The sequence below is a fragment of the Moschus berezovskii genome, chromosome 28 (assembly GCF_049115385.1).
Source record: "Moschus berezovskii isolate FMDL1 chromosome 28, NW_MosBer_1.0, whole genome shotgun sequence".
In the NCBI taxonomy this organism is placed as follows: Eukaryota; Metazoa; Chordata; class Mammalia; order Artiodactyla; family Moschidae; genus Moschus; species Moschus berezovskii.
The window spans coordinates 14,604,770-14,631,296 of record NC_142487.1 but is presented as its reverse complement, the minus strand read 5'-3'; the positions used below and the strand labels follow the sequence as shown (position 1 = coordinate 14,631,296).

The 26,527-nt window shown below is 40.8% G+C and overlaps 1 protein-coding gene across 3 annotated transcripts in view; it reads right to left on the bottom strand.

Moving 5' to 3' along the window:
• Positions 1 to 1,463: 1,463 nt before the first annotated feature.
• ARK2N (arkadia (RNF111) N-terminal like PKA signaling regulator 2N) overlaps positions 1,464 to 26,527 on the bottom strand; it is an 88,970-nt gene continuing 63,906 nt past the window's right edge. The window contains exons 4-5 of one of the 3 annotated variants that reach the window (XM_055417295.2): positions 21,383 to 21,509; positions 1,464 to 11,903 (exon numbers count right to left, since the gene is read on the bottom strand). In XM_055417295.2, coding sequence (XP_055273270.1) covers positions 11,714 to 11,903; positions 21,383 to 21,509 — 317 coding nt within the window. In that variant the 3' untranslated portion in view covers positions 1,464 to 11,713. The remainder of the gene's footprint in view (positions 11,904 to 21,382; positions 21,510 to 26,527) is intronic. The other 2 variants (XM_055417293.2, XM_055417296.2) reach the window with 2 other exon arrangements.

Below are 26,527 nucleotides of genomic sequence, written 5' to 3'. Positions count from 1 at the left end.
CCAAAACCTGTAGGATCCCATGGCACACCCCGCTTACTGGGGCTAGCCAGAGACTCCACACCACACCCTAATCCATCAAGAATTCCTCCAGCACCACTGAATTTGCTATGTCATAATGGTCCAAGCAGCAAGGCAGCTTATATTCTAGCCTGGGTTTGATGAAGAGCACTTCCTTGCTCTAAGTGGCTCAATGAAGGACAGCAACAGTACTTCCAACTGTGGTATGTATTGTGTCCCAAAGCCAAAGAGGGACATAGCACTTGGTGCTGTCTCAAGGCTGGGAGTACAAAGGGCAAAACCCTGTCATCTCAGAGGGCTGTGACGTGGGACACCCCAAAGTCTCTGCTGCAGTCTCTGCACTGGAGTCCTTTTCTGCATCTCCCACTCAGGCTGGAATAACCCATGGACTCTTCCTGACTCTCCGTTCCCCACTCGGATGCTGAATGGCCCGTATTCTAACTAAATCATCAAGATTCAACCTCCTAAGTTGATTTCTTTCTTCTGACCTCTCCTCCCTGTTCTTCCCACCACCTGAGACAGCCTTGTTCATGTAACTGTTCAATTCCTGCAGAAGCTTCCTCATCAAATTTCCCACTTCCAATTCCCCATTTCACTGCTAGGAAGAGCTGCTTCCTTCTCCTCCATATAATACTTTAGGGTTCCCATCATTTGAGGTACAGCTCCACCGCGCATGTTTAGATGTTCATTTTCTGCCTCAAAATGCAGGCTTTTTGAGGGCAATACACGTTCTATTGGTGGAGATCAACAGCCAGAGCATCTGAGATGTTAGTGAGGCATTTAAGGCCCTTTGCCTTATGGCTCCCAACTCCAATCTCCAGCACTCACCCGCTTCCCCACCAGCTGCAGTTCCTCCAGAGCCAGGCTTTCCTTCTCACCTCCATGTTTTCCAGAGCTTTGGAACAGCATCCACCCACACCCTCCACCTTCCATCTCCCCTGACCTCACAGAGTTCCTAACATCCTGCAAACTTAGCTCACCAACACTGTCTGCATGAGCTCTTCCTCCATTTGTTCATTCCACTCCAAAGCTGGCTTAGGGACCCTTCTTGTTTCCACTTCACTGAGCTCTGTCTTAGCGCTGTCAGGCTTTGTGACAATGGTTTGTTACACCAGACGGAGTAAGTTACCTGAGGGTGAGGACTGACTTCCCGTCACCTCTGTGTCCCTGCGGTCTGGCCCAGTGCCTAGAATGTAAGTATTTAGTATTTGCTGCACCAGTGAAATTTGCACGGTACGGAAGCAGCAAACTGGCAGCCTGCAGGCTAAATCAGGCCTGCAGACAAGTTTTATTTGGCCTACACAGACCCTGACTGAGCTAAGTCAAATAGGATTGATTCAGGTTACAGGGCTGGTGAGACTGATTCTTCAGACTGTCTAGCCAATCAAAGCGATGTACTCAGGCAATACACGAGACCAAGGATGAGCGTGACCACAGGTCCCTGAGCTATCTATTCTCTGTCCCTTACAGAGACGCACCTGGAGCTTGGAGTTTTCAGCAGCCTACAGGATGAGGGGCGGTCCCCCCTCACTGCAGTGGTAGGCCTGCAAGTATACTCCCTTCATAGATGAAGAAGTTGAGATCCAGAGAGGTGGCTGACCCTGGGAGGTCACACAGCTTGTTAGCAGTTATGGTAGACCTTGGGACATTCTAATTTTCACCACCCCATGCCAGTTATCACATAACCCAAACTGCTGATTGCTTTCTTTGAAGCATTTCACTTCTGAAAAGATGTTCCAAGAGTTTAACTTTGTGGCTATGAGATTTGTTAGCAGCCTAAAGACAAGTTTAATTTTACAAGCTTCCTGGCTGAGCCAGCCGAATAGCGTTGTTTGGTGCAGAGCTGGTAAGATTGCTGCCATTGACTTGGCCCTGATTCATTGACTTGGCCCTGATTCATTTACTCCTTAAGACAATCCCATAAGGCGAGTACTCCCAGCCCCACTTAAATGAGTTAGCAACTTGAGGCACAGACAGGTCAGGTGAATGCAAGACTGACTTAGTGCCAGTATACACTAGTTTGGTCCTATCAGTTGTTAAAATAATGACACATTTCAATCGCAGTTGACCTATGCCCTAGTCCTGGCATACCCTTCCCACCATCCTGGTCGCTCCCCAGGATCTGCAGTCCAGCAATGATAGGGTTAATCCAACACCTGCCACAGGAACTTGCTTGAGCCCAACTTTCAGTGCTGGTTCTGACTGGTTGATGCCTGTGCTGAAGATTTTGCATGTTTTACTGCTAAGTGCAAGGTTCACATTTTTAATGGTATATAGCTTTAATGTCACAACAAATGAATATACGCTGCCAAGAGCCCAAAGAGTTAATCAGCAGAATTCAGCCCTCTACTTTGGGAGGTGGAAAATTACTAACTAGATGAAACTGGGTAAGTGGATAACCCAGCACTACATAAAACTAAGGTCCTCAGGGTGTTTTCTGCCTCAGCATCTGAGGGACACCAGAAACTCTCAGCAGGTACAGCGACTCTCAGGAGCTGGAAACCAGGCAAGGGGGTGGCAGCTGCAGCAGAATCTCACAGAGGGCAGGGGCATGTCTGGCAAGAAACTGCCCCTGCTCTGACCCCACGTGATTCACCGCCCAAAGGATGCAGTGAGGGCCGCTGTAGTGGGATGTCAGCTGTCAGAAACGGGTCTCTCGCGATGGCTGTAAGCTTTCTGGGCAAAAACCTGGCGCAGGTCTCAAGAGCTCATGGGCAATGGTCCTGACCTTGCCTTGAGGGCAAGCACTTACATTTCAGTGAGGAATGGTTGGTTTCTTGGCTGAATTATCTTCACCCTCAGCAAACCGCCTCTCTCTCCATGGAGGGTAGATCTCCAGCTGAACGTGCATCTCAGGATCAGGTCACACCCCATAAGAAAGTTGGTCGTGCCTGCCTTCAATTACTGTCACATTTAACCATCGGAGAAAACAAATTGTTTTCCAAAGTAGCTGTACCTTTTTTATATTCCCACCAGCAATCTATGAGGCTTCTGATTTCTCTACTTCCTTACCAATGGTTGTTGCTATTTGACTTTTTGACTTTAGTGGTCCTAGTGTAGGTGTGAAGTGATATCTCACTGTGGATTGGATTTGCAGTTCCCGGATGACTGAAGATGCTGAGCCTCTTTTCACATGTTATTGACCAACTGTATCTCTTCCTGGGAGATATGTCTATGGGTTTTTTAATTGGGTTTTTTGTCTTTTATTATTGACTTGGAACAGTTTTTATATAGTCTAGATTCAAGACCCTTATCAGATATAAGATTTACAAGTATTTTTTACCAATTCCACGGGTTGTCATTTCACTTTCCTGATGTTGTCCTTTGAAGCACAAAATTGGTTTTGTTAAAGCCAAAATTATCAAACTGCTTTTGTTGCTTACAGTGATACATCATCCAAAAGGTGTTGCGGGCATCTAAAAGCAATCAGCTTCAGATCTTACTCATTTCCTTTAATATCATCTGCAATGTCATTAAGAACTTTTACTCCTTCTACTTGAGACAGAAAACAATCTTTTATTATGAAATATTTAAGATATACATAAAGGTGCAAATAATAACATACATCTGTGTCCCCACTACCCAGCTTAAGAAATTCTGCCAATAAACTTGAAATCCCTGTGTCCCCTCCCTACCTCCCATATCCAGAGGTGTCCATTACTCTGAATTTGGTGTTTATTATCCTCATGCATTTCTTTATACTCCTACCATGTGTGCATCAGTATTTTACTGATGTGGTGTTACTTTGTCTTTAACTTCATATAAATGGCATCATGTACTACATATTCTGCAACTTTTCCCCCCCACTTTACAGTGTTGAGGTTTAGCCATGTTGACATAACTAATTTAAGTATATAAATATTGCTCTAGTTCATTAATTTTCACAGTGTCTAAATGTTCTATAAATACAATGTTTACCTATTCTATAGGTGAACATCCATGTTGAAATAGCCAAAAACTAGGAAAAACTTAACACTAACACTAACCATCTCTGAGGACATAAACCAGTTCCTTTAGAACCATGGCTTTCCATATCTTCTTACTGCAATCCACAGTAAAAATAAATAAAACATATTTTATATCTTGACCCTAGGTACACATACATATATTTGTATGTAGATGTTTATCAGTATGTAACAGAAGTTTTGTGTAACAATACTGTCTCCTGTTATTTCTATGTTGTTAATACCTCCTTAAATAAACAAAAGATAGTTTACAGACACTGAACCGATCTCATGACTTCTCTACCTAGATTACTACCACAGTTTAAAAGTTGCTCAAGGGTATTATCCCAGATAGTGTAACGGCTGGGTCTTGGGTATCTTGGTCAGCTTGGGCTGCCACAATGAAACACTATAGAGTGGGTGGCTTGAACAAAAGACATTTTTTCTCACAGTTCTGGAGGCTGCAAATCCAAGATCAGGGTGCTGGCATGGTCAGGCCTGGCTGAGAGTCCTCTTCCTGGCTTGCAGACAGCTGCCTTCGTACTGTGTCTTACATGTAAGGATGAGGTCTCCTCCTCTTCTAATAAAAACATGGATTCATCACACCATGGGGGCTCTGCCCTCATAATCTCATATAAATTTAATTATCTGTCAAGGGTCTTACCTCCAAATAACCTCACACTGGGTAGGAGAGCTTCAACATATGCAAGGAAGGGAAGAGAGACCCAGTCAATCGGTCTGCAGCTTGAGGTATACACATATTCAGTTTTTTACTAGATAATTTCACTGTTTTCCAAAACTGCTGTAGCAAATTATGCTCAAACAAGCCAACAAGCGAGCTGCCACTGTCCCGCCTCCTTATTTAACTGTAATCCTAACTGCCTCTTCCTATGTGGGATGGTGTCCTATAATATGTATGAATTTCCATAATTAGTAGTGAACCTGAGCATATTTTCTGTTTTTACTGACCATCTGTATTTTCCTATTCCATAAACTGTGAGACAGGGAATCTGTCTGCAGAAAGAAGTTCCATGGCCATCCTGAGCTGGGGCTGAGAGGCATATGCAGGTGTGTGGTTCTGATGTTTAAATCTGTTACCACTTGCCCGAGAGAAAAGGCAACCAATCAAACATTACCTTCTTGGGAAAGACTTCTTCCAATTCAGTTCAGGCCAGAACAAAGTAGAATCAACAGCAATAAGAATGAAGGAAAAATAAGGTGGAGAAAAGAGGTTTTTGTTTTTCTTAAAGTTCAGTCAGTTCATTCTTAAAGTTAGAAAGTCCTAATTTGAACCACAAGAAAAAAAAAATCTACTCTTGCTAAGTCAAGCTTTGTAAATCTGGATATATTATTCTGCTGTCTCAGTCTTCCAATCTGCAAAATGAGGATAACAATCTGTACCACTTCTTAATCCCATGTGGAAATTTTGAAATACATATTCTTTTAAAACTTTGAAAATAAAGAGTTTATAGAAATTCAAGGTTTTGGGAGTGTTAGTTATCCAATGCCTTCAAAAAACTTGTGAGATGACAAAACTGTAAAACAGTCTTTTGGAGTGAGCCATTCTCCTGTATTACTGCCTGAAAAGCAATGGCTCTGCAGAACAGTGAATTATCCCCTAAAATAACACAGCCTTATCTTTCAATCTAAGAAAAGAAATTTTAGAAATGCTCCATTTTAAGGCATAGAAATCAAATCCCTTAGCAGTCTTTCTGGGGTTTCCTGCACACTGGTTCAGGCTTTGTAAATATCAGTCCCTCTGCCCTCTGCTCTGATGTCCCTCGTACTGAAGACGCAGATCCATCCTAAAGTCAGACTTGCCTGCTTTAGACACAAGCCCAAGTGTAAGGGCTCAACTGTCCACAACATTTCACCTTCCCATTTTTACAACAGAGCAATCACGGAAAGGAAACAGAATAACTCCTCTGAGATGTCAATTATCAAAACACAAAGGAAAAAACTGGTACCAAATAGTTTCCTTTGCCAAAGAATAACAAGTTAGATCAACAGAATTTACAACCAAGAGATGTACCCCACCTGTAAGCCAGGACCTATGAGCAGACCGAACCAGCTGCCGCCACCACCTCCTTTCCAAAGGTTAACTTCATTGCCAGCACTCGCTCTATCCTTGACTCAAATCCCCCTACCAAATGAGATCTCAGGGCTTGGCAGAAAGGAAAGAAGTGGTGAATCCTCGCTACACAAAGGGATCCTTGCCTAAAGTCATCTCCACCTCGAAAGCACGCTACCCACAAAGTAGTGCAATGGCAGCTGAATTGAGCCAACAGTGTCACAACCTCAGTTGAGTTACTGGATGTGCTTTTCCACATCTCGATGATGTTCACGATAATCACAAGCATCTTTTTCTGAGTTCATTGCTCCTTCCAGTATTTGCCACTGCCGCCTTCTGTTCCAGGCAGATTCTCCCAGTCAAAGCTCCACTGTATAGTCCAGGAACTTCTCTAATTCTGTAAATCAGTGCTCTCAAACACAGAGTCAAGCAAGTAAAGAAAATTATTCCTACCAGTAACCTAGGAGAATCACTCTTTTATAGATCAGCAATATTGTTAAAACAAAACCTAAAAGAAATTCACTATATTACTTCAGTTGCAAAACTGGAGCTGAAGAGATATTTCGTAAAGATTTATGTAACTTTTCTCTATTAAGATTAAAGTTATAAATAGCTGTCATCTACTGTGAAAAACATACAAATAAGGGAAGGCTCCCTAGTGGCTCAGACGGTCAAGGATCTGACTGCAATGCAGGTGATCCACCCAGGTTCGATCCCTGGATTGGGAAGATCCCCTGGAGAAGGAAATGGCAACTCACTCCAGTATTCTTGCCTGGAGAATCCCATGGACAGAGGAGTCTGGCAGGCTACAGTCCCTGGGGTCGCAAAGAGTTGGATACAACTGAGCAACTAACACTTTTACTTTTAAGAGAAGGCAAGGCAAAAGCCAGTGTCATATAGAAAGAGGAAGTCAGAATGAGATTAATTACTAGCTACTGATCATTTTACTTACTCATGCCTTGTCTATTCTTCAAAAGCAGTTTCCAAGGGCAAAAGGGTTCAGAAGCAAGACTCTAAGTAAAAAAATTTCCTCTACAGCCCAAGAAAAGAAGTTTCTCATAGGTACTAACATGTCTAGATCTCAGATACAAGGTAGTATATAAGAACCATTTTCAAAAACCAAAAACATTTCCTGACAACAGATCTCTTTCAGTGCAAGTAGAACAAAAATTCGATGAACATGAAGAGATCCAGGGGTGAATATATTCAAACAAACATAGGCCTTTCTCTCTGGTTCCTCATGCTCCTTGATGCAGAGTTACAAAAGTAATAATACGCTAATACAGTAGTTCCTATCGTTTTGATAACCAAATTAAAAACCTGAAAATAGAACCAAATTAGGAGGAAAATTCTTTAGGCTATTTTTGAAACATCCTATATTTGCTTGAACCAAGAGCAAAGTGCACGCAGTCACGGCATCTTACCCTTGCATGTTGGACTCTGAGAAGTAACTGTCAGCTGACTTTGTTCCCAGGAGCAAACGGGTCAAGCACTATGGAGCCTTTAGTTGACTTTGAAATCTCACTGGTTCAAACTCGAACAGGAAGTGAGGGCTACAGGAAAGCTAGTACAAAACTATTTTTATCTAGATCTAATACACCAAAGGCCACTTGCAAAACATTCTAGGAGTAGGATACAGCTGTTGCTTGGAAAAAAATCAGGCAACTTAAACAATAAGATCTGATAACAAAATATAATTCACTCTCACATCCAAAAGCTAACTTGGGAGCTGCTCCAGGGACCATCTAATTAACTGAAGCAGACAGGAAAAAAAAATCCTCAGAAATTATCTTTGTTTAAATACACTCTATTTTATTTTGTCTTAAAATAGTTTAACCTTTATGCTACAGACTTATTTCAAAAAACAGAAAATCTTATCTTGCACCAAAAAATATATATATAACACTCTGTTTTATTTTTTTTTCTCCAAAGACCATTAAATACTAAATGAAAACAAAAACTAAATAATGAACGTAAAGAAGAACCAAATTCTATTTTAAAAACTAGAGTTGCACATTTTAAAACATTAATTCTAAGCAATGATTTGTCGTCACTGCATCAAGTCCACGCTCCAGCAACAGCAGATCTGTTAACCACCAAGTGCATTGGTTCCTAGCCATACAATGGCTAACATTTCATTTTCACGGTAAGAAGAGCAAAAGGCTTTAAAGACCTTTGTACTCTTTAAAAAACAAAACAACAAAAAGTTATTTCCTAGTTATCCAGTGATTTTTTTTTAAGATCACTACCCTTTAAAACTTGTTAAAAGAATAAGAAGTACGTAGTGTTTTAAATAAAATGAAAAATACAACAGCATTGGACTAAAATACGTGATTATTTTAAACAAACAGTGCACAATCTGAGGAAGTTTGGTTAGGGCGCAATCATTTTTATATATACATGGAAGTCGCATAATACACATACTGAAAAACAGGGATTGGGGGGAGCTCTTTGCCTTTAAAAAAAAAACAAAAATCTTTAAACTAAAAGACAAAATTGTGCCCCCAGCTTTTTCAAGAACCTTGTGACACAGTATATATAAAAAGCAGGCAACAAATTCGTTTTTAAATTACCTAAGGTGCTAATTTGCTGAAAGTAACATGAACGATCGACTAACTTAACAAATCAGACGGTTCATGTTCGCAACTGGTAGCAATGAAAGCAGGGTTCATGGGACGCTCAGCTGCTGTGAGTAATGGAGCCCATTCAGCCTGGCCCCTTCCATCAAAATGAAGCAAGCAGCAGTCACATCTCGCAGGGCAATATGCAGTAGCTGAGTTACCACTCTGTGGTTTCAAGTTAAGGGAAGGGGGGGGGCACTTAACCATGCTGGTGCCATAAACCAATCTGTGACCAAAGTGTACCATTTTAGCAGAGATATTACTCTGAAGAGACTGTGAAGCATAAAGTGTTTATGTTACCAAATGCAAAACTGGTTAGAAAAGATCCCCTTTAAAGAAATTTTAAATGTCAGAATATTTACCACAGAATTTTATCATTAATAGCTTGCCAGAAACCACATCCCTACTCTCCTGGACCTGGCAATGAAAGAAGAGTTGAAACACAGTCTCTCTATAGTAGTCAGAAGGTGGAAAAGTCTCAAACTAGTAGGGAGAAAAGCTATTTCCACCATCCCTTCCCCTCCCTGCTTTCTGCATCTTAATTTTTCTTCCGGTGCACTAAACCAGGTAGTCAGGGTGGTGGAAAAGGGATAGGTAAGGGAAAACTTCAACCCAATACAAAAGTAAAAAGCCATAAAAGAGCCTGCTTAAAATTCCACTCTCTATTCCCAACCCACAGCGCATACATTCAAAGATGATTGTGAGGGACTAAAGAAAATATGTCCTGGGAAATCACCTGCTATATGGAAGTGAACAAAACATACTGCTAACGTAAGAACAGATAATGCAAAACTGTTCTTTAAAATGGGGCTCTGGGGAATTCCCTGGCAGTCCAGTGGTTAGGACTCTGCGCTCTCACTGTTGAGGGAGTGGGTTTGATCCCTGGTTGGGGAACTAAGATCCCACAAGCCACCAGGTGTGGCAAAAAAATTAAATTAAAAATGAAATAAAATGGGACTCTGCCCTGATACTGGGGGAAAAATTAGCTGCAAAAACTTCAAGTCCTATAACTCACTCTATTCTTTCCCCAATGTTATTCCTGGAAAACACAGACCAGAAATTGTACATTTCTGCTTTGTCTAGCATTTTAATTCAAGTCAAAAACAACATGTAACAGTAAAATTCAATAAATTAATCCTAAAGTAAAATGTGAAGGTCCAAGGATACACCAGTAGTGAATCTGCAGAAGGTCCTATTTTGCTCTGGCCTCTGGGTCTTTGGTTTTTGCCTAGAATTGTGGCCATGTATGAGGGGCTAAAACTGGAGGCTCAAGATCTCTTCAAAAGCCTAATCTATTAAAAGTAGATACATAAGAAAATAGAAAGTTGATGAACAACAGAGGCCAGAACAAATGAGATGTTACCAGAAGAGAACACATGCTTGAATATACTCCCATAGAAGGAGATACAGAGGAACCAAAACAGCAGGAAGAAGCGTGAAGGAATAAACGAGTCTACAAAATACAGAAGAAAAGGCCAGGCAGGTGGAGCCAGGCAGGCTCTGCCTCACGTGCACGTGGGGGGCGTCTTGCTCAACACAGCAGCCCCACAGCACCACCCCACGCAGTGCCTCGTGCAGAACAGGCACTTGGTAAATGTGTGTCTGCTGAATGGAAACTGAACATGGTAGTTCTCATGCTCCCATGATAAGGAAGAGCCACCAAGACATTTGGGAAGGGAGGCAAAGGGCTATCGCCACATTGTATGGTGAAAATGGAAACCAAAAAAAAGCAAACAAAAACTGTGGAAAAACACAAAGTGAGGTCTTCTACGCCAATATTACTTCACTGTTCGCTGTGCACAGAATATAGTGTTCTAACTCTAGGTATTGCTTGTAAAAGAATTCACTAGTAACTACAACGTTATAGGAAAAAAAGGTAGTAACTAATGCCATGAAACTCCAACACTGGCATTTCCTGAATTCCCTGAAGCTCCTACTACCCCTTATAATTTCTGTCAGATACTGCAAAATCTACAGTGCCATTAATGTGCTGAGTATCTGATTTTTTATGATACGTTTTGGTCTTTCCACTTTTAAAAGGTAGAGGAGAAAAATACCCAAATACAGCATCAGGTCAACTTCAGCTCAAGCACTGAACAGCTGTTATGCATCCTTTTTGGAGAGACTAGCTATGGAAAAAGGCATTGTCCTCTCAGATTTACAAGTGCCCATAGCCTTAGAAGTCACACAACTTTCATATTACTAGCTATATACTTAGGCATAGTCTACCTAAGTAATAGGTTCTGTTTCTCCCATTGAACAAACCAGGGAAGGGGAAAGGGATCTCTCAATACTCTCTTCAGATGCTCAAACCTCATAGTGGGTATCTATCTGAAATGCCTCTGGCCTACAAGGAGATATTTTCCAAAGGGTTATAAATTATTGCAAGAAAGAGATCAACTAAGTCACCTTAGCAGTATTTATAAACACAAAAAGGGCATGTTAATTATCTGGGTTGTGGGAAGTCAGCCAGGAGCAAAGTTAGGAAAGAAGGCAGAAGACTTAAGCTAAAAGAAAAAGTTAACTTCTGTCTTCTATTTTTAAGGACAGGTTTTCAATGCACATGCCCTACTAGGTGCCAATAAGGACCTGACTAATATGTGTGCAAATGCCCTAAGACAGGAGTGCCAATGTGTGGGCTGACAGTGGTCAAGTCTACATATTAATTTTATTACACAGAAAAATAAATACAAGACTCAAAAACCGAAATCCATTTTACCTGGTAATTAAAATACCATTCTAAAAGGAGGGCAGAGTTTCCTAAGACTGAAAGCTACCAAGTAAAATGAAGTTGTCTAATAAACATCATCATTCTCATATTCCTACGGAGGGAAACAAGGAAAGAAATTCTTTTCTGTGATAAGTTATTTTCCTAAGTGACTTCTTTTAATTTAAAAAAAAAAGGAGAGGGAAGGAGAGCAATTTTCCATGAGTTTTTGATTATACAAATGCCACAAACAGCTTCTGAGGCTGAAGCTATGACAATGAACTTCCATGTCACAAAGAGGAGGAGGAGGAAGTAGAAGGGAACAGCGCAGAGGAAACACAGTGACATTGTATTACAGTAGGTATTTACGTCTGCTATCCTCATCCAATGTAAGGTCAACAACTTCTGCAGGTGAAGCCCAAGTCTGCTGAGGAGTCACAGCAGTCCACGACTGTGTTTGCCGGGCACTAACAAATTGTGTGCTGGAGCCATGCTTCCATGAAGAAACACTCTGAATCACACCTCCTCGAGGATGAACACACCTGCAGTTGAGATGAAGAGCAAAAGCATGGTTAATCCCACCAGAGAAAAAAACAGAAGGCAATATGGCTTCAGCTGTATTAACACTTTTCCTAAGATCAGCCTACTACACAAGTTCGTAAAACCCACAACCAATATCCTTCCCCCTTCTCCTCCTTCCCTCTGTGTCTGTCTGTCTGTCAGTCTCCCTGCCTCTCTCAGCGTAGCCTAAGAAATGCCAAATCCTTGTCTCAGTCACAAGCTCCTGAGTTATGTCTAGACCTATTACTGATAATGGACAAGATATTGTTTCTATGAACTCATTTAAGTCTCTGGAATCTTCAGGATAGGACAGCATATAAATCGCAAGCAAAATTAAGATGCCCAATTAGTCTGAGCAAATGAAACAATAAGAAATATAGAGGAAATCTGTTCTTAAAGTAAGTTCCGTACCATATTTGTCCATATTACTTTCAAAAAGTTAACAGTAATACCCCTTTTACAGATTAGATTTATAAATGTCTATATAAGTACTAGATCATGAGCTACAGAGGATTCCCTGGTGGCTCAGTGGTCAATCTGCCTGCCAATGCAGGAGATGTGGGTTTGATCCCAGAGTTGGGAAGATCCCCTGGAGAAGGAAATGGCAACCCACTCCAGTATTCTTGCCTGGAAAACCCCAGGGACAGAGGAGCCTGTCAGGCTATAGTCCATGGAGTCACAAAGAGTTAGATACAACTTAGTGACTAAGCAACAACATGAATTAAAGATCAATTTTCCTCATCTTGAAGGTGACAACAGAAAAATCTGGCTAGTTCAGCACAAACAATAATGCTTTAGTTCAGCGAAAATAACAAGGCTGAAGTACTTAGCTTAGATTCTCTAACAGTGTTCCGTAAGAGTGACAGAACTGCCAAGCAGACATATCTCAAAGTTCAACGACTGGGAGAGAACTGTTTCAGAAATACCTCCAGATTGAATTGCACATTCCAGTCAAATAATAGAACCATGAACCTCCAGGATGAGCCACGGAGTAAGTTTTGACTCAAATGAGAGGAAGGCAAGCAGCACAAGCTATCACTGCTCCTTATGCCGTCCCATCTCGATTTTAAGACCCCTCACTGCGCAACACACGTGAGAAGTGGCAAGTGGCATGATTTTAATCACACAAACTACTACAGTGGATAGCAAGCAGCTGCTCTGACTACCTGTATACAATGAGTGATGCTTAGTCACTTCAGAACTCCAATTTCGACGCCATGCCACCTGCACCTCTAGGTTCAAAAGAAACATTAGAGTAACAATAGACAAAGTTTATTATAAGGAATTCATGGCGGCTGAGAGGTTCCAAAGTCTGCAGTCAGTAAGCTGGAGGCCCAGGAGAGCCAATGGTGTAGTTTCATCTGAGTCTGAAGGCTTAGAAGCAGGAGAACTGATGGTGTTTCAGTTTGAATTTGGCCTTCTCAGGTGGCTCAGTGGTAATGAATGTGCCTGCCAATGTAGGACACACAGGAGATGTGGGCTCAATCTCTGGTTGCGTTAAGACCCCCTGGACAAGGAAATAGCAACCCACTCCAGTATCCTTGCCAGGAGAATCCCACGGACAAAGGAGACTGGTGGGCCACAGTTCATAAGGTCACAAAGAGTTGGACATGACTAAGAGATTGAGCATGCGTGCACAAAGTTTAGCTATAGAACTGCCCCTGAGGATCCTTAAGATCACAGAAAGAGGCCCAGCTCCTACAAAGTCCAGCCTGAAAAGGACGCCCTTCCCAAGAGAGGTGCCAAAAAACAGATCCCTTGGGGCCAGAGTAGGGGTAGAATGTGGACTTGCTATAGTTATCAGAGGGCCATCATCTTTCTGGAATGAGTCAAGCGGCTACTAACCCAGAAGCCACCATATTTTCAAAGAGTAGCTAGTGAAAAGCATTAAAATAAGACAAAGAAAAACCCAAAGTCTAATCCAAATCTGTCCACTCTTTAAATACACTGAGATTAAATGATCAAGTAGTCACGGAAGAAAGTCAGTCAAAGGAGTCCATTCAACATTTTCAAGAAATGGTTTTGATGACTGATGACAACAGAATACCAAAATTATTAAGTAGTTTTTCCACATCTGACACACCCAACAGACCCATGAAGTAGATGTGGAAGCTATACTGACAGGGAAACTGAGAATTAAAGAGAAATTACATGACTTGTTTGAAAGTGTAGGCAAGAGAACTTCAGGCCAAGTCTGATTTCTGGTCCAATGCTTTCCACAACATAATGTTGCCACTTAACAAAGGTGTGTATTAAACTGGGTAAGGCAAAACACAACAGAGTCAGCAGGGTGCAAAGACAGGCCCAGACCAACAATTAAAAAATATAAAGTTCTTCAACAGTTCAAATACTCATTTATACAAGCAGTAATTGAAGTAAAAGCTGGTTGGAAACTTAGAAAAATCAGGGGATGAAGAGCTACCAAAAAAAGTCAATGTAATCTCTGACAGAAATAAATCTCTTGTAATCTCTGCAAGAAATTAATTCTGAAATAAAAGCAGTATTTACTCCCAACTATTACTTTGCACTGCTCCTAAAGTAATCATACAATGTAACATCAGGACATCAAGGAGTGGCTTTAAAAAGGACCCAATCCAATCTTCCCACTTTACAGAAGAGAAAACCAAGACCAAAAGACACTTCCCAGGGTCTTAAGAAAGTAAAGCATGGAACCAGAACAAAATTAGGTCTCCTCTGGGGAGTTTATTTCCAACTAAACAACCATGTCTTTCCCAGACTGCACCTGAAGTATTATACACTATGCTTTATTGTAAAAAGACTGCTTAGCTCCTAGGAATAATACAATAAAAAGCAAAGCAGATTCTAGAAAGTGTCTAGAGTAGGTGAGTGAAAGGTTTAGAGAGGATATTTATTAATGAGGAAAGGTTGAAGGAGATAAGGCATTTCTTCAGGTGTATAAACTAAACCACTTCTGTAGTTAGGTCATAAATAGCTCCAGTTACTGGAAAACAAATTGGGCTACTCTAAGCGAAAAAAGAAAATTTACTGGAAGTGACCATTACTTGAGCACCTCAAAGAACCATAACCTCATGGCAAACAGAATGGGAAAAAATTGGAAGCAGTGACAGATTTTATTTTCTTTGGCTCCAAAATCAGGGCGGACAATGACTGCAGCCATGGAATTGAAAGACGCTTGTTTGTTGGAAGGAAAGCAATGACAAACCTAGAGAGCGTATTAGAAAGTAGAAACATCAGTGTGCCGACCGAGGTGTGTCTAGTCAAAGCTATAGTTTCTCCAGCGGTCGTGAGTGGATGTGAGAACTGGAGCAGAAAGAAGCCTGAGCGCTGAAGACCTGAGGCTTCCAAAGCATGGTGCTCGTGGAGCCTCCTTCAAACCAGTCAGTCCTAAAGGAAATCAGCCCTGAGTGCACTGGAGGGGCTGAAGCTGAAGCTCCATCTTCACCTGATGTGAAGAGCAGCTCACTGGAAAAGACCCTGATGCTGGAAAGACTGAAGGTAACAAGAACAGAGGGTGTCGGAGGACGAGATAGTTGGGTAGCATCGCTGCCTCAATGGACATGAATCTGAGCAAACTCTGGGAGGGAGTGAAGGACAGGGGAAACTGGTGTGCTGCAGTCCATGGGGTTGCAAACAGTTGCAAACGACTTTGTGACTGAACAATAACAACAACCAATCCTCTTACTCTGTTTCTCTTCAAAATTTTAGGTTCTCTGGAGAATGTGATGATCCTTTCTTTGGTCAAAAACTTCCCTGTCTCCTATTAACTGTGACTGAAGGGCAGCTGCCAAAGAAGGGAGAATAACCATGGAAGGCACCTCCTCCATGCACACAATCTTGAGAGCAAAGTAAGAACCATGAATAGTTTTCTAGAAGGCAAGTTTTGAATGGTCATTACGACACAAAACAGAATAATCTGCCTTTTAAACATTTAAGTAATTGCTGAGGCATCTGTCAGGAATGTTAATAAGATTCTGAATATAGGCAAACTATCCTGTTAGGAGTCAGGATAGTAGCTACGGAGACAAGGTGGTGGACAGTGTATGAAGTCACTCGGTCGTGTCCGACTCTTTGCGACCCCGTGGACTGTAGCCCACCAGGCTCCTCCGTCCATGGGATTCTCCAGGCAAGAATACTGGAGTGGGCTGCTGTTTCCTTCTCCAGGGGGTCTTCCCGAGCCAGGGATCAAACCAAGGTCTCCCGCATTGCAGGCAGAGGCTTTAACCTCTGAGCCACCAGGGAAGCCCCAGGGGAGGTTTAACTAAGAAGTGGCACAAGGGGACTTCTGTTTCTTGGTCTGAGTGCTGGTTACTTGGGTATGGGTACAAAAGCTAGAATGCAAACTTACAGCTTTTCTCTGTGTGTTAGAAAGCCAACAGAACATTCGAAAAATTTTTTATGATTTAAGACCTCAACCACCTTAAATAAAATGGTAGCTAGGAGATGGATGAGGACAGAACAAGACTTTTAACACATTTTTTTAAGTACGGGGGAAAAAGGTCAAGCTCTATTTTATAAGATGGTACATTACAGAATAACTTAGATAAGAAGGAAAACAAATTTCAGTACGAAATGGGACTACAACAACTGTTATTAATCCCACAGAGAGGCCCTATAAAGGAGGATGTAAGGGACCTCCCTGGTGGTCTAGAGGCTGGGACTCCACCCTCCAAATGCAGGGGGCCCAGGTTTGATCCCTGGTCAGGAAACTAGATCCTGCATGCAGGAAATAAGATCTGGTGCAGCCAAATAAATAAATAATAAAAATACATTTTTAAAAAAAGAAGGATGTGAGAAGTTCAAAATTTTGGAAGGTTAACTAACATAAAACAGTTCCATGTATTAGCACATATCCTTTTTCTATTATGAAAGATATGGGGTGGGAGTATACTCATCTGTTTTACAATCAGTCCAATCAGATTCTAGTGCAGACACAAGCTTTTCCTCACAAAGCATTTAATCTGCATATGACTGGCAACAGGTCTATAAAGAGTCACATTTTGAGTCTCATAGCCAAGAAAAACTGCTTAGGCCTCATTTCCATTTCCCCCACCAATCCACTATTTATAAACAATAAGTTTGATATTATTATAATCTTCTGCTCTTCATACACTAAAACTAATAATGGAGAGACTTTGGAGTAGAAAGGAAGAAAAACACAGAAAGAGGGCAGGCTCTGATGATGATCAGCTGTTGATACAGTTAACTTACTATTCTAAGAAAACAACATTAAGAATTAACCATTTTTTGCTCTCATTTACAGATCCTGGAGGTGACCTCTTAGATAACATTCCTACTTATTTTTCTGAACTGAAGGTGGAGTGAATCCTTGTAGCTTCAGAGAAATGCTCACCCACCCCCCCTTGCTTTTTTAAGGTTAATGTTAGCAAGTGGTTCTAGGATACAGTCAGTCTTAAATGCAAAAGCTTTCCCACACTAATTCTTCTGCTGATGGGTGAATCAACATTAACCAATGAGCACAGGACCATGTTTGTGAAAGGAGATAAGAGTCTGATTATTCATAAAAGCTTCACAGAACAAGTACTAAGAGAACTGTTCCAGCACAGTTCCACAACATAAAGACCCATGCTACATGCACTCATCTTCCTAGGGGGATTATCAACGAGGCTGGTAGAGGAAAGAAGGAAAAAGGACAAAGCATAAAGAAAGATATTGTCAAGAGGGTCATAACTTAAAACTTATGGCAAAATTAAGTGGGTGCAGAAGAACCAGAGATTTTAGAGAAGTTCCCATCTCACTAGCAAACAGCATCTTATAAAACTGGACTGTCCAAAAATAACACCTAGGAATGACATGTAGACAACGACAAGAGTTCATCACGGCAATTCAAGGCAGCCATAAAAGATGCATTCAAGTTAAGAAAGCATGCTTTCCAGCCTATAACTACAAGAAACACGTAAGCTAAGGGAGTATCTAAAACGAAAGAGCAAAATCTAAAATGAAAGAGCAAGGAAAGACGTTAGCATGCAAGAAAAGAAAAATGACTGTTTACTGAAAAAAAAAAAAAGCACGTCATAACCAGAATTACTGAGTGCAAAGGTCAACAAAACAGAATATTTCTAATATGGAAAAATGGTATCCAGTGCAAGTCAGAACAACCACAATCCCAAAGAGAACAACGCAAGAATGAAGTCTGAGGTTTGTTTTTTTTTTAAAGCTCTCAGAAAGCCCACAAGGTAGAATACCAAAAGGAAAAAGAAAAGGACAACTAAATCCAAACAAAACATCTATGCATGCAAAAAATCAAATTAGAACACAAAGATGTGGATCAAAACCTAAAACCTTCTTCCAAGCGATAACCCTGCCAGAAGCCCATCAATACTTCATAACTGCAACCCTAGACCTGTAAAAGAAACAAATTCCAGATGAGACACAGCCAGCTAAAGGGGCAATTTCAAAGCAGCCAATAAGAAAGCCTCTCAGCCCCCCGCCCCCTAACCTGCTTCTCACCTTTTTAACCTCAATGTTTGAAAGACTACCAGGCTTCTTCTAAATAAAACTGCTGGAACACTTTTGAGAAAGGCACCATAGTCAGTGAGATTCTACTCATTCCTAGACCAAGGGCCAAAATGAGAGATCCCCTCATAATGATAAGAGTCCATTCAAAGTACTCCAATAGAAGTTGTCAACCCTACCTATCTTCCACTGTATGGACAGTTATTAACCAACACTGAGATTTTAAGATAAAGCTGTTACTGCTAAGATATGATTTCCCCAGGATTCAAACTGAAAGATCAGAATTTAAAAAACAAAAACACATCTTTATATTTCAGAGCCTGGTAAGAAAAAGTCCTCAAAGTAATGTTATAGCATGTTATTTAAAATGTACCCAAAGTCATTTGACTTAGTTAAGACTGAAATAAGTACGTTTGTTCATAGAGTAAAATGACAATCTGAATAAAAGACTGTAACAAATTCAGAGAAGGGTCTACTAAAGATGATCTTTGAGTGTGTGCGAGTACTGAAGGTGAGAGAAACTTAGAATTTAAATCTACAAGTTTTAACAGAAATAATATAATTTCAGCTACAGATAAAAACATTCGTAGGAAAAGAAGCTGAAGATTTCATTACGAAAGCAAAGTTAAAGAATCTGTAAAGAAGGGTGTGTGTGCTCAGTCACATCAGTCATGTCTGACTCTGCGACCCTATGGACTCCAGGATTCTCCAGGCAAGAAATACTGGAGCGGGTTGCCATGCCCTCTTCCATGGGACCTTGCTGACCCAGGGATTGAACCCGTGTCTCCTGCATTGCAGGCAGAGTCTTTAGCCACTGGGGAAATCCCTGAAAAGAAGAGTAGCATCTGTAACATCTCTAGGCACAAAGAAACAATAAAGAAGGAAGAACTGGCAAGAGTTAATAGAGAACTGGACCAAGTGATATGTCTCAGAATGAACGAGAGCTTAAATAGACAACACAGGTCATGACCTATTCTTTCCTACTTAAGTAGAAACACATGAGTAACACTGAATTAAAATTTGAAAAGTCAGTCAAGAGGAAGTTGGTAACTGGATAATGTGCTCCTGGCACAACAGAAGATAATTAACCTACATCAGTCTATCAGTCAATAGGCAGAATAGTTTTATAATAAGTACAGAGTCGGAAATGGAAAATACTATCATATTCTAGAAAGATCTTGACATGGGCTTAAAGTCTAACACTGTCTTTTATATTTATACAGTGCTGAAATAAAATAATGACAAATGTATGCTGAAGCAAGAAATCTGGAGTTCTATCTTCTTCATCTGATGAATAAGTCAGCTGGAAGGAAATACATGAGAAAATGAAAGAGAACATCACAGGAAAAAGCTTTTTATTAAGGAAGAGAAGAAAGAATGAGGTAAAGAAATGGTTAAAGAATGAAAGTTCTTTCCCACCAGAATAGGGGGAAATAACCATTTAGAAAGACAAGAAAAAAGGAAGCAGCTATGCAGACAGACTTACGGCATAAATACAAGATAGAAGGTAAAGTGTTCTGATAGAGAATTAGCCATTTATGGGGAGATGGCTTGATAAATTACGACTTAACTCTACACCCTTAAAGCCCCAATTGTTTAACTAAAAAGTCCTTTCAGAAAGTAAACTCGGTTCTCACTAGAAAGAGGACTCCTCAATGTCTGTGCATGTGTATCCTGCCCCCCTTCTCCACTCCTAAATACGGCTTTTATATAAGTCAGCAGGAGAAATAAGTGCTGGTGAATGTTTTGCTAACCAAAGATCAAAATCAGATCTAAAAATAAGGCAAGATACTATCTTGTGTACCTACTTGAAGAAATCACACAATCATAACTCCTGTGGCACAGGAGAAAAATTGTTCACTACAGAGAATACAGATTTTTCCACAGACAAGATTTTGTTTTGTATGCATGTGTTAAATGTTCCTCAGGTATATCTCTGACAGGGCTGCAACTAATTCTTAGGACCATATCTTAAAGGAAGAGTCAGTAAATTTTTTCTGCAAAGAGCTAGACATTAAATATCTTTGGCTCTGTGGACCCTAAGGTGTCTGAAGAAACTTTGCAATTCTGCCACTGGAGTGTAAAATTGACAATATTTAAGTAAATAAGCATTGTCTGTTCAAACAAAACTTTATTTATGGATAAATAAATTGTATTTGAATTTCATTTAATTTTTTCATATCAAGACGTGTCTTGATTTCCCACCCCCCCAACCATTTGAAAACATAGAAACAATGCTCAGCTTGAGGTCCGTATAAAAAGATGCAGCAGGCCAGATTTGGCCCATGGGCTACAGTTTGCTCACTCTTATCTTAAAGAATGACAAACTTCACAAAATTATTTCTATACTGCTGCTGCTGCTAAGTCACTTCAGTCGTGTCCGACTGAGTGTGACCCCATAGACAGAAGCCCACCAGGCTCCCCTATCCCTGGATTCTCCAGGCAAGAACACAGAAACGGGCTGCCATTTCCTTCTCCAATGTGTTACTGCACACTAATTCAATGTCTTACAGCTTTTTTAATTCCTAAGAAACAAGATATCCTAAATCACATGAAAATCACCATAAATACACTGTTAGGAACTGACTAAAGTAACTTGTAACTTTTCATGGAAGATAAGGAGAGGTGCTCTAAGAGGTGTGATGTCAAATGCAGATTTTCCAATTATCTGTTCCTGATATATTTCAAGATAAACTGAAAGGCAAGAAAATATGGGTGAGAGGGGGGAAGTATGGTATGATACTTTGGCCATAACAGAAAAAACTGTTAAGCCATCTAGCCATTTGCTAAAAATAAGAGAAAAACATTAGTTCTGGTTCCCATACATGTGTGGCCAAAATGTTTCTGATATAAGACAATCTGCAATACATTCTGAAGACCATCAAGTGTCTATAATCAAAATGTATTTCTTAAACTACAGGAAGCTGAGAAATAGCTCCCAACGTTCATGCCAGCCATGCCATGGCATGCCATACCATTTTCTTCTCTCCAATTAATTTCCTACCTTGCATGTTCCTGAACCCCCACAATCTCCACTTCACTATCTGAAGAGGCAATATTAATTTCTTCATTGAGTGGTGCATTGCCAGCAGATGTTTTCTCACTTGCTAGGAATCCTGGATCCAAATGACCTGAGAGAGAAAGGGGAGAAAAAACTAAGTACTATATTTTGATTCCTTAAAAGCAGCAGAAACATCGCATTGATGGATTTCCCCTCTCAGTTTAATCACTGAGGCAGAGTGCCCTTATAAAAGCTTGCCTCCATGAAACTGTTACCTATGTCAAATAAAAAAAAAAAATACATATTCATTGTCAAAAGAATGTTCAAACAACAGAGAAGGACCCAAGAGTAAGAACTCCAATTCTCTTGCTTTCTACTGCCATTCCTTTGGAGAAAAAATTCTAGAGTACTCTGACAAGTTTGTGCATATAAATGTAGGTATATACAAATTGCAATAATACTCTATCCTGTGATGCTTTTTGCATTAAATTCTACTCTGCTTTTAAATGACCTGAGGGTAGGTTTGTCTCCACTCAGGTCAAAGAGGTTCTCTACTGCTTACCATTTTAATATAACAAACCAGACAAACTAAAAGGCACAATGGAGTAAATAAAAGAATTATTAATATCATAGCTACATTGGGAAACCTTACAAAAGATTTAATACTTTTCTCTCAAGTTTAAACAATTTTAACAATTTTCTCTCCAGGAATCCAGATTTGACAATATCAAACCCAAGGGAATTCCCTGGCAGTCCAAGTGGTTAAGACTCTGCACTATCGCTGACGATGGTCCAGGTTTGATCTCTGGTTGCGGGGGGGGGTGGACTGGACCCAAAACATCATCTAAAAGGGAAGACTAGAAGCAAATAGTAATTTTTGCCCTGAGAAACTGAAATATATAACTTATATGTTGCTGACACTCCTCATTAGACAGAAAGCACCACACAATGCTTCACCCTGGAAAGCACTGGAGCCTGTAAGGACTTTCTCACAAAGATCTTCACAAAGCATCTATTCCATGGTGCAATAAAATGCATTTTCCACCACTAAACATGAGTTTAATAGAACTGATTCTCAATACAGGTTAATGGCATAGCACCAAAGTACACAGTTGTTTAAACAATTCTAAAAAGAGTTAAAATTCAGAGGGATTCCTTGGCGCTCCTCTAGTTAGACAGGACTTCACGCTTCCAATGCAGGGGTTACAGGTTCAATACCTAGCTGGGAGAACTAAGATCCTGCATGTCACAGTCAAAAAAAAAAAAAAAAAAACCGAGACAAAGAGTTAAAAACCTAGTTATTCAGCTCATGAATGTTCTGACTTAGGATGAATTTCAGAATGTCTAGGAGTAAACATGGAATAAACAGAGTTGCAACAGGTATAAATTTTCATTTACTCTTTAAAGATGTATTTTTATTTAAATATATTGTCATCTGATACAAAATTATTTCTATTTAAAAAAAAAAAACCCAACAACTGTTGTTGTTGTTCAGTCACTAAGCCATGTCTGACTCTTTGAGATCCCATGGACTGTAGCACACCATGCTCTTTGTCCTTCACCATCTCCCAAAGTTTGCTCAAATTCATGTCCATTGGGTTGATGATGCTATCTAACCATCTCATCCATTGCTGCCCCCTTCTCCTTTTGCTTTCGATCTTTCCCACCATCAGGGTCTTTTCCAGTGAGTTGCCTCTCCGCATCAGATGGCCAAAGAACTGGAGCATCAGCATCAGTCGTTCCAATGAATATTCAGAGTTGATTTCCTTTAGGACTGACTCAACTCCTTGCAGTTCAAGGGACTCTCAAGTCTTCTCCAGCACCGTATTTCGAAAGCATCAATTCTTTGGTGCTCAGCCTTCTTTATGGTCCAACTCTCACATCCATACATGACTACTAGAAAAACCATAGCTTTAACTAGACAGATCTTTGTTGGCAAAGTAGTGTCTCTGCTTTTTAGCATGCTGTCTAGGTATGTCATAGTTTCCTTCCAAGGAGCAAGTAGCTTTAAACTTCACAGCTGCAGTCACTGAACAATGACTTTGGAGACCAAGAAAATAAAATTTGTCACTATATTCACTTTTTCCCTTCCTATTTGCCATGAAGTGATGGAACTGGATGCCATGATCTTAGCCTTTTTTTTTTTTCATGTTGAGTTTTTGGCTAGTTTTTTCACTCTCCTCTTTCACCCTCATCAAGAGGATCTTTAGGTCAACTAAACCAATATAAATAAGATTTTATATATACAACTCTCTCTTCCCTTCTCATCTTACTCATATCTATGCTTCAGGGTCAAGACAAACCTTGTACTTTCATACTCCTGCAAACGTGTAGTGTAATCCTTTTTGAAAATTTTGGACAGCCCCACAAGCAAAAAAGACTTATAATTTATATACACTCTGACCCTATAATCTCGCCTCTGAGAATTTAGCCTTACAGAAAACACTTTAAATAAGCAGAGTCATGATGTCAAATGATACTCACCACATTGCTATGTAGAAACTTGGGGAAGATATATGTGTAACACACACAGAGTCACATGGAACACTAAAAATATGTATGTGCTGCTTAAAAGCTATGAAAAGTAAGGGAATTTGAATATGATTGTGGGTCTTTTTTACAATTCTTTAATATTATTTTTACCTTTTTTTCTTCAATTGAAAGTGATACATATATGAGAAAATAGAAGATTAAAGTCTTCTAGATACAACCAGTGACTGAAATTATATTACAGTCTGCACAGGGTTGTTAGTGGGCTTCCCCGGTGGTGCTAATGGTAAAGAATCCGCCCTGCCAATGCAGGAGATGGTAGACACACAGGTTTGATCCCTGGGTCAGAAAGATCACCTGGAAGAGAAAATGGCATCCCACTCTAGTGTTCTTGCCGGGAGAATTCCATGGACAGAGGAGTCTGATGGGCTACAATCCATGGGGTTACAAAGAGTTGGACACAACTGAGTGTCTGAACACACAGCACATAGGCTTGTTAATCCTATCTGTATTAAAGAAAAGATAGGATGCTGTGTGGTATTGGCAGTGATGTTGAACTCTACAAGCACGCAAAGGTGACATCCACCAGACAAACCCAGTTTTGTTAAATCTAGGGTGGTTGCTTAAGTGGAATTTGGTTAAGCCTGGATTTGGTAAACTGAGATTCTTGCTCTGACCCCACTACTTTGTCTGTGGCAAAGTCTTTTGTCTCATTTCTACTTCAATGCTGTAGTTAGACTGCTGTCATGCACATAGTTCCAACTGTACTGCTCAGGACAAATACAAATTGACAGTATCCCCTTTCTCCAAACCTTCAGTTTTTCCATACTCAATATTTCAAGCAGACTTGCTGTGCCCAGATCTAACAGTATACTTTATCTACTTATTTCTAAAGTAAATATTTATTTATGACATGCTATGCACTGTGCTTGGGCTTCCCAGGTGGCTCAGTGGTTAAGAATCCGCTTGCCAAGCAGAAGACATGGGTTCAATCCCTGGGTCAGGAAGATCCCTGGAGAAGGAAATGCCAACCCACTCCAGTATTATTGCTTGGAAAATCCCATGAACAGAGAAGCCTGAAAGGCTACAGTCCATGGGGTCACAAAGAGTTGGACATGACTAAGCGACTAAACAACAACAAACGCACCGTGCTCAGCGCTAGGCCTACTACAGGGAACAAACAAGAGGGGCATAGTTTCCACCCTCAACAAGCTTACAATATATTCAAGGACACCAGAAACCAGCCCATTGGCATTATGGTCTGAGCGGGAGGCACAGAATGCCTGACGCACGCAGAGGAAAGGACCATTTCCTAGACTGGAGAACACCCGAGGACACTGGGCTCACAGGGAAGAGCAGACGCGGGAGGAGAAAGTGCGAGGAGCACTGTGCAGCCCTTCAGGTGGGGTCTCGGTTAGCAGAAGTAAAAAAAAATACTGAGAAATGAGCTGGTAAAGTCAGCAGAGGGCAGACCACGGGTAAGGAGTCTGGACTTGACCTTGAAAAGTAGGAAACCAATGAAGGATTTCAGCAGAGAAGTGACATGATTGGATTTTGAATTTAAAATTTTTCAAGTACGGAAATAGAACCAGTAGCAGGACAAGAAATATTAGAGGCAAGGAAACCAGATAAGACTGCTGTAGTTTCCGGGGTGAGAAATGGCTATGGCTCAACCATGAAACAAAAGGAGGAACAGTCTGTATTTCTGTAAGAACAAACGGTGAGTAATCTTGGATATCAGGCAAAGGAAAAACTGACGCCAAGGTTTCTGACGCAGGTAACTAGTGGCATTCGGCGCACCAATGGACATGTGAGGGTGCTGCTTAGGGCATGAGGATGACATGCTTCTGAAACACTCAACAGGCAGCTGAAGTTACTACTGTTCTAAAGCTCAGGTCAGCGGTCCAGAGAGGAAATAATAGAAGTCCTCCCAACAGCGGGTAAGATACAGTTCATCCAGAGGAACGAAGGGGGCCTAAAACAGAGCCCTGACAAAAACCAATAATTAAGGGATGGGCACAGGAACAGGCGCTCACCAAGATCAACCAAGAGACAGAAAGAAAACCTGAAGATATGAAGCAAGGGCACCATAAAAGAGAGCATTTCTCAGAAGAAGTGCCTACAATGCCCAACAGAGAGACACAATAAGTATAGCCCAACAGAACAGGTGGTAAGATGACCATACACAACCCTGGCCAGGGGAATCTCAGAGGAATGATGGGACTGAAGCTATTGCAGCAAAGCTACCTGAAGAACAGAAGCAGAGATGGAGCAGACACATTTGAAGACATCTGGCTGTGGAGGAGATGGCAACAGATGGCACCAAGAGGGATCCGGGTTTGAGGGAGGGGGGTGTGTACGTGCGTACAGTTATTTTTACCGGCCATATCTAGAAAAAAGGCAGAGAGCAAACAGCTTTGATGGCAGAAAGCTGAGGTATCTTGATCTGTAAAGAATGCAGAGGGCCATCTGCAGAGCACAGGTGTGAGTAGGATAGCAGAGTCAGTTTAGAGTAGGTTTAGAAAAGTGAGCTAGCCACTGTGAAGAAAGAATGATGCGTAAGGAAAGAAGGAAAGTGCCGGGCAGTACTGAGAGCCAAGGTGAGGCTGCAAATCAGGAAGTTAATATGACCCTCAACTTTTCAACTATCTGACTTTC